Source organism: Kryptolebias marmoratus, linkage group LG15, assembly GCF_001649575.2.
Source record: "Kryptolebias marmoratus isolate JLee-2015 linkage group LG15, ASM164957v2, whole genome shotgun sequence".
Classification (NCBI taxonomy): Eukaryota; Metazoa; Chordata; class Actinopteri; order Cyprinodontiformes; family Rivulidae; genus Kryptolebias; species Kryptolebias marmoratus.
The window spans coordinates 29247717-29257113 of NC_051444.1; the positions used below are offsets into that span (position 1 = coordinate 29247717).

The 9397-nt window shown below is 38.1% G+C and overlaps 1 protein-coding gene across 5 annotated transcripts in view; it reads right to left on the bottom strand.

Annotated features, from left to right (window-relative positions):
• The window catches only part of crtc3 (CREB regulated transcription coactivator 3), a 58416-nt gene that overhangs the window by 45215 nt on the left and 3804 nt on the right, over window positions 1-9397 (bottom strand). For all 5 annotated transcript variants that reach the window (XM_017435022.3, XM_037979673.1, XM_017435024.3 and 2 more), the window contains exons 2-3: window positions 7315-7425; window positions 1758-1886 (exon numbers count right to left, since the gene is read on the bottom strand). In XM_017435022.3, the coding sequence (XP_017290511.1) occupies window positions 1758-1886; window positions 7315-7425 (240 nt within the window). The remainder of the gene's footprint in view (window positions 1-1757; window positions 1887-7314; window positions 7426-9397) is intronic.

The window sequence follows — 9397 nt, forward strand, 5'->3', positions numbered from 1 at the left end:
CCCTTTCCGTGCATCACATCACACAGACAGGAGGCTGCAGCAGCCAAAACGGTCTCCTTCATTGTGAACGTCAAATATGAAAAACACCAGAAAACTCCACATCCCATCAAAATATTAATCATTGCTGTGATATTCCATGTTTAACAATAAACTCCATTTTTAACATCCAATTCCATGAATCAATCCATCCTCTTCCTCGTTTAACATTCAATGAATTACTGAATACTGACCAATAAAGTCAAAAAGAACTTTTGCTTGAAATGCCCAACCCTTCCTCAGTTAGGTTTATCAAGACAGCATATTCAATTAAAAGCAGATTTTCTATTCTTTGATTAAAGCTACTCATTGTAACTTATAAATAAACCATAAAAGAGTCATCTTGAACAATATCAAATGATGCAGTTTGAAAGAGTTTACTCCAGTAGTTTTCCAGATATACTGATAAGCAATTCAAAAACGTTGGTCCACACTTCCTGGAACTGAAGCACTAGGCTCAATCCGCGGAAAACCACATGGAAGCTTTACTCACGTGACTGATCCTCGTAAAAGGCTGGCAGTGGTTTGTGTAGGTAAGAAGATAATACGGCAGAATCGGGCAAGAGTAGAGTCGAGACGATGATTAGGTGGAAATCTAAGAGTGAATCTTATATGTTGTAAATATTGGGGACCAAACAGGGTGGTGGAAACTCCACAAAGATGGAGCTCAGCATTCAAACACACGCAGCCTGTGCAGAACCTCTTCTAGTGCCACGAGTTTACTGTGTCAACTCGATCCCAATGGGCTCCTCCATGGATGCTGCCATTGTTAACCCATTTTTAGTGTTTCTGGAGTACAACTTTACTTACAATTTTTTTTGATTTAAGGACACAATCATTAATATAAGAAAAAAAAAGTGCAGATTTTGTTTTCTTCATCAAATTTTTCAATCAGTTTGAATGAAATTGCAATGAGGACCATTAATTAAAATGATTACTATAATTTCCAGCTTTTAGATTTAAACAGCTAACATCAGCAAGATTTAGCACTGCACAGGAAGTAAAGAGATGTTTCTATAAAATATATAAAGTCCACATTAATTGCCTACCCATCGGCATATGGAAAACTTTTCTGCTTTTACTTATTTTGAAATTACTGTGTGTAAAAGTTTAATGGTAAATGGCTTGAACTTGTATAGCACTTTATCTAGTCCAAGGACCCCAAAGCGCTTCACACTATAATCATTTATCCATTCATTCACACATTCATACACTGATAGTGGTGAGCTACATTGTAGCCACAGCTGCCCTGGGGCGGGCTGACAGAAGTGAGGCTGTCATCTACCGGCGCCACCGAGCCCTCTGACCACCATCAGTAGGCAGGCGGGTGAAGTCTCTTGCTTAATCACAAACCCTCACGCTCGGTTTCTCACTCTTTACTCTGCACATGCAAAATGCCCATAAATTCAACCTGACCGTAAATCTCTTACTGTCAGTGTCAATTATTCAAATGTTAGGCGTAATACCTGTGAGTCACATTTCTATTAACGATACATTCCACTACTAACACAACAGAACAGCTGCCAACACTTGCACTGACACAAGAAAAACGATAATAAATGCCAACGGAAGACAAAACATCAAACAGGATCAACCACATGGAAACCACAGGACTTCCTTCCTGCCCATATCACCAGCTTAATCTTTTATGACATCTGCATCACACACAAATGCACATGGAAGATTCCCCTGATGTGTGTGACTTATTTTTGAAAGGATATCTGCCGTCCGTGTTTGTCGATGGGTCGGCGGTGGGGAGAGTTGATGCGGTTGCGGTCCCTGTGGACCCTCTCGACAAGCCCATGGTGGCGGGTCCCTCTGACTGAGTCCAACCCTGAAGGAAAACCACCCTGTAAAGGAGACCGAAAGACTTTCTTTAGAAGACAGCAGTTTACCAAGAAAAGCAGGGTGACAACAGGATGTGGCTCATTATCAAATGTAGTGTTTTTCTCGCGTACTAAATTTGGATTAAAATTAAGATTTTAAAATGAACTATTTGCTCATGTTGGAGGCTTTTAACCAAAATACTCCAAGAGGAAAATGGTTTGGGTTTAAAATGACATTGCATCATTTTATGATTGCAGTTATTTACAATAGCCTTAACTATTTTGCAAAATGGTCATTTTCATTATCAGTCACACAAATAAAAGCAACTTTGGGAAACCAACAAATCCTACATTTTATTGCAGAAGAAAGCTGCCGTTATCTGTGTACACAGATGCATGGAAGGCATAAATTTGTTAATGAGTCTAAATTATTAACTTTTAGTGTCAATTCTAAATATTATTTCAATTCTAAGTTTTAATTCCTTGAGGTTTAACTTGAGGCTCACAGTACACTAAACACGATTTACATTTGAAACAGCGATGTGCCAAGGAATTGGTTAGTGATTGGCACCAGCCAGTTTTCAGCTCGACTGCCAGCTCAACACTCAAAACTCTGATCTTTTGCCCCAGTCAGTGAATGCACCATAGCTGAGACGCTATATTGTGCTCACAGACTCTGTCTGGAAGTATTTACTGAGTAAAAAAGACTTCATGTTAGCTGTACTGTCTGTAAACTGTTTAAAAATAAAGTCAGAGGCAGAGCAAAAGGTAGAAGGACTACACAGCATTTTCTACTGAAGCAAGAAGACATCAGACAGCAGAAAGAATGATCGGTTTTGTCTTTTTGAGCTTTCAGACTCTGATGAAACAAAATGGATTTGGAATTGTTGGCATTCTGTTGGAAAACTTCTAGCAAATATAATATGGAAAAAATTATGGAAAGAAATCATATCACGATATGGACCATTTTATATCACAATATACTACAATTAAGTACGTTTTCAGTTATTCTCTGAAAAATATTTTTAAAATAATCTCATTGATTACTTTTTTCAAACTTTATTTCAAAGTTTACCTGAACTTTCTCAAATGACAACAGATGAAGCTGAGGTAAAGCTACAGTAGCCTTCACATTTTTTTCAAAATTATACAGACATTTAAACCGAATTATCAAAATAAACTCAATTTTTAACATTTTTTAAAGTGCGCTGTCGTTTCAAGTTTCTGAGCAGAAAAACACATTTTTGCACAAAACACAAACGAACTCTGCTCGTCCACAGGTCTGCAGTCTGGGCTTAATGCACCACACTGCGAAGCTCCTTTTCTACTTTGGTCCGGCATGCGTCATATAAGCTCGACTTCACTGAAGTGCTTGGGGCTGGGCATAATGTGCCTCGGGTCAAGGACTTTGACGAGGTCTCGAAAGCTGTCCTTCTCAACTATATACACGGGGACCATGCCTTTACATATGTAATGCAAGATGGCAACTGTGGTTTGTTTATGGCACCGGGAAGTTTTCTCATACGGTGCATCGTGCTAAAGACTCCGTTATCTTTGACAGGCTAGGGTTTTTCTTTTTGTAACTTTCCTCGGGTCTTTTACAACATGCTCGACCTCGCACTTTTTGGACTGTCGTGTATTCTTTTTCGTGGTTCTTCTTTAAATGATAGAAGAGGTTTGTCGTGTTGGCGTCGGAGGAGGAAATCGTCTTGTAGCAGAGATTGCAAATGGCCGTTTTCTGCTCTGTGTCGGACTTCTTGAATCCAAAATGCAACCAAATCACAGACGCACCCTTTTATTTTGGTAAAAGTTCTTTGGCTGCCTGCGTAGCTGTTNGTCTCCAAAAATCAAGGTCTTTGTAGCAGTGTGCATATGCCATAATCTGTCTTATTTATGTTGCTCTGGGACTAATGGCTTCTTTCACACTGAGAAGTAGTGCTGGGCGATATAACGATACATATTGTGGGGACAATAGAAAAGTGTCTATCGTGATATATTTTCCTCTATCGTTTCTATCATAATTGTATCAATGATTCATGTAAATATGTCATAACGTAGGCTACGACAAATGTATTAGTGTTGTCACTTTGCATACATTCAGTTTATATAAGTAATAAATAATAAGAAAAAATAACTATTTTGCAAAGAACCTCCGTTATGCGACATGACGCTGCTTTATGTGTGGGTTTGTGACATGCTTTACGGCAGCGGCTTTCTGTGCGGCCCGGCGGCACATTGTATTCTGTGACCCACCGTATATTGTGTCAGCATTTAAGTCATAAGTGCTGAAAGATGGAGACGCGTGAAGTATCAAACCCGGGGTCACAACAAGTAGAGACAGCTAGCAGGCAGCCCAAGAAGAAAGACTTTTACCAAAACGAGGGGGATGTCTGTAATTTGGTTCAAGAAGTCCGATACGGAGCAGAAAAAGGTAATATGCTAACTCTGCTAATGCTAATGCTAACTCTGCTATTAGACTCATCATAAATCATAAATCTCATTTGTGAAAATTCAGTTAAATGTCACTTCGAAATAAAGCTTGAAAAAGGTAAGAAATGAGATTATATTTTCCTATTTTTCAGAGAATAACTGACAACGTACGTAATTGGGGTATATCGTGATATATATCGTTATCGTGATATAAAATTATCCATATCGTGATATAGGATTTTTTCCATATCGCCCAGCACTACTCAGCATTAATATATTTATTACACTGTGGACCCTTTTGCATTGCAGCATCTCCCTTTTCTCACAAACACTTTACATGAGGTGTCAGTATTTTTAATCAATGACCGTTCACAATACAAAGATTCTCCAGTAAAATGAACAGATGACTTTATCTAACAGTTTTATCATTAAATCAGTTTTACTCGTTTCGTTAAATATTCTTTTTTATGTTTTGAGGTGTGCACAAAAAGTTAACATGTTAGGAAGCTATAGTTTGGGTTTACAAGCTGATATACTGTAATTCAGTGGTGTCCAATCCTGGTCCTGGAGGGCCACTATCCTGCATGTTTTAGATGTTTCCCTGCTCTTCAGCAGGTCTTTGAGTTCTGCACAAGCCTGTTCATCACTTACTCATTCAAATAAGGTGTTTCAAAGCAGAGAAACACCTAAAACATGCAGAACAGTGGCCCTCCAGGACCAGCATTGGACACCACTGCTATAATTCCTTCTACATAAGTTTTACTTATTCAAATACTTCTGTCTAATCTGTCTAATAATCTGGAGATTATTTGTGGAGTTTCAGTGACAAGACAGAAAAAAAGCTCAGTAACCTGATGCAGCTTCTGGTAATTATTATCCAGAGAACATTGAATGTTAAATGATTATCTATTTGACAGACAACTCCAAACTATCAGTTTCACTAATGCCAGCTGTGCTTACAGCCAGCAGAGAGAATTTAATTAGAACACATTCCTTCCTGTTTGACTAATGTTGCAGCATTTCTAACTTTAATCTACAGGCAAAAAGGGTCTTGCAGCCAATAGATCATAAACATTGTGGGGCAAATTTATTATTTATTTATCTATCTAAATTTAATTCCATATAATTTTTCGTTTCCTTAAAAATAAACAGCCACCTTGATCATTCATTCCTTTGTCTATGGATGAGATGTCAGGATGCTAGTAGCACCTCAGTGCACATCTTTTTGTGTGTGTGTGTGTGTATGTCACGAAGCTGAGCTCACACACACAGCACTAAAGGAGACCTGAATCTGCTTGATTCGTCCGTCCAGTCCAGCAGGCTTTCCTTTGAAAATCCAAAACTTTATTCTCCTGTTTTGTTTTGTTTTGACACTGAATCAGCTTGGACAGTTCCTCACATCTAAAGCATTACAGCAATACAATACTGGTGATTCATTTTATAAGTACTTGTAAACATTAGAAAAAAAACATAATTTCCTCTTGAAGCATAAGTCCACATTAGTGCATAAGGACACACACAGATGTACCAGCTCACTGCTGTTTTAAAAAGTGACGTCCACAAAAGAATGGCGTTCGAAAGAAAAACAGAGCAGCCTAAGCTGAATATAAATGTGTTTTCAACTCTTTAAATTTTATAAACATCTAACCTTCTGTAAAAGTAACAGCTGTGTTTGATGCACATAATTTTACTCTCTTATTTTGCGCATGTAGAAATGATTTTGACAGCTTCTGAACCATTAGCGCCCCCCCAGGAACCACTGCTTCAAAGAACACGAGTTCTGCTTTAGAAACCTTCGTTCTAAACTAAGTGAGCAGCACTTACTTCATTTAAAAATGGGTTAATGAATAATTATCATCAAGAGGAATCTAGGAGCCATTTGGTTTGTCAGCTTTTCTTCTCAGCAGAGAGGCTGAATGGAGAGTTTGAGTGTGACGGCTTTTCTTCCTCCGAGCAGAGATTGATTTCTGCACGTGAGCTGCGAGGACTGCTCCACTTAAAAAGGGCTATTCTTTCAAAAACAAGGACACCTTTACCTGGACCTTCTGTATCCCAGCACTCCGGAGGGAGCTGACACAGATTCAGAGTACCGGGCTACAAAAAAAAGTCCTGTTAAATCGCATACAGCAGCGAAACGTCTCAGAGTGCTGAGGATTATTGCATTGATATTTTATTCCATCTTTTCCCTCAGAGACAGAAACCTATGTGAATTATTTATTACTCTCAGAAGCAGCTTCATTTTTTTGCACTTCTGTAGGTTTAGTTTACTCTTCGGCTGCTTTTAAAGTTGAGTTACACATTAGAACTGGACGTCAGACACAACCAGCCTTGAAAACCCCCTAAAGGAGAGGAGGACCTTGAATCTGTCAGATTGTAATCTCAGGAGAAGAATCTTTGGTTTACTTTAACCACACTACTTGAAACTGAGTTCAGGCGAGGAGAAAACGGAGATATGAGCAGCACTGCAGCTGTGATGAAGCTGCAGTGCTGCTGCAGAAGTTTCAGCAAAAAAAATAAAACCCCAACTGTGTTTTCCAGAAGAAAAAAAAAGTTTACATAAATTTTTCCATTACATTTTTAATAGAGTATTTGTACTAAAACAACAGTAATTACTATGTTATATTTTCTTTAATTACTACTTTTTTAATAAATGTAAAGCAACTGTTTTTAAGGCTCCATTTTTGTTGTTGTTCCAAAACTCCTCAGCAATCGCAGTAAAGTTATGATAAACTAGTAACTCATAATGTTACATAACAATTTTATTCCTGCTCCTAAATTTAAAGCTGGTACTCTTAAACACTCTCCATAAACATTACAAGCATGCATGAAAAAAAGTGAGTGCTTCTATCTGCAAACCTTTGTTTCTTAGAACTGGGCAATAAACTACGTACTGAGCCTTTAAAATAGGTTATTTAATGAAAATGTTATGTTTAAACTTAGGGATTCAATGAGATGAGATTTTGCTCCCTGACAATAAAAGGAGGCCCCACGTTCAGTGGATGTGAAGGGAAGAAGGCCTCACCTGAAACTCTGTGTTGGCGTTGCCGATTTGATTGACGTTCGGCAGAGAGCCTCCGTAGTACTGCGCCCGAGACTGAGACAAGCGAAGCTGCTGGATCTTCTGAAACTGCACCTGGACGCCACGGGAGAAAACAGAGGGGAGGGGAAAATCTTTTTACCTGAAGATGGAAAAACTACAGTCACGTGTAATAAAACCTCACAAACTCTCAGTAAGAACAAGTAAGTTTATTTATGTCAAGACCACTGAAGATTCAATCTTCTTTTGAGTTTTTCTTTTTAAATTTAAAGAATTAAAAAGTTATTACACACCTACTGGGGATTAAAAAGCTTTTGGCAGATTTGGGGGAATTACATAAAAATCAACACTGGCTTGTAAATTTTTAGCATTAGAAGGAATCAACTTTGTAAAAAAAAAAATCTGTATAAATGTCAATTACACAAAATTAAAACAAGCAAAATTGAGAAATTGCATTTTCCTGCTAAAATGCAGTGTAAAGACGAGCGCTGAATGACTTTGCTGAAGAAGCTGAAACTGAATTATTAAAGCTAAAAGTAGCAGATTACTAGCTAAACGCTAAGATGAGCAAAACACTAGCTAAAAAAAGCATGCACTTGCTAAAAATCGCAAAATACTACCTTAAAGCTAAAATAGCAAAACGCTACTTAAACGCAGCAAAATATCACAAGGCTTGCTGGAAGCTAAAAGTAGCAAAATACTTGCTAAAAGTGGAAAGTAGAAAAAGGCTAGGTAAAAGCAGCAAAGTGCCAACTAAAAGCTAAAAATAGCTGTAGGTAAAAACTAAAAGTAGCCGACGTAGACAAAAGAAAAAAAACAACACGTTTGCTGAAGCAGATTTCAGGGGGAACTGAAGAGATCTATTTATTTCAATAGACAAATTATCTTCAAATAATGTTAAAGAAGTATAAAAGTTACCCATCTCCTGAATGAGCTGAACATTTTGATACAGAAAACAGCTAAAATAGCACAAGGTATTCAGAAGTAGTGAGATTGCAAAAAAAAAAAAAACAGGAAAATAGTAGTGTGAATGCTGATTCAATGTTTAATGCATCATCTTTCTTCACAGGGAAACTAGTTACAGAAGGAAAATAAAATCTCAACACGGACCACTCCATGAAAAATACAGCAGTTCAGAGAAAGGCCACAAAGAAACAAAGAAAAAGTATGGCCTTGTGAGAAATTCCAACCAAGCGCTCACTGAAAATCGAAAGCTGCACCAAAACCTCGCAGCCAAATAAAACATTTTTTAAACTATTTAATTAAATTTCAGCATTCAGCCTGGATCAAAACGTCCATTTCATTTCTTTAACTCTAGACAGTGGATGTGAGATTACAAACATCCCTGTCTTAGCACAATGAAGACAGTAAAAAATTAAATAAGTAAATAAAAATACTTCACATATTCCAGCTGGAGCCTCTGGTTCCATCTGCCCAAAGATACAGACTCAGCACTTGCAAACTACCTGCTGCAGAAACAGCTCGGAGGTGGTTTCAAGCTGTCATTTGGATGTTTATATGAATCTAAATCAGACGTGTTTAATTCCAGCTGTTTGCTGCCTCTGTCCTGTACTCTGGCTTCACTGTCTGGAGTTTTACTTTCACACAGGGTTCACCGACAGGTCAGATGTTTTCATCCGCTGACAACCACATCCTTTTGGGCTGCCCAGTTAGGACCAACCCTCCCCTCTTTTCATAGAAAGACAACACTGGGAACAAAGGCCTCAATATTGTCCTAAGAGACACTATTTGTGTCACTCTATATTTATGTGCAATTCTTAGTGCCAATTATTCGCAAACCAAGAAGGCAAGCGGCTGACACGTGACTCCAGTGACATTTTCGTGGCGTCTGAAAAAAATTTGACAAACGACGCAGACTTAAAAAGTTGAAAAATCAGAACTAAATGAAAATGTCAGTCACATTGACAAGTCTGCCTGTACAGCAGACGTGTCTGTATTTAACGCTCTGCTTGTCAGTCAACTACAAAAAGTCCAACGCGGCAAATATTCTGCCCTTCAATCAGCTTATTATTGGCCACTTCGACAGCTTCAAACTTCGAAGTATTTT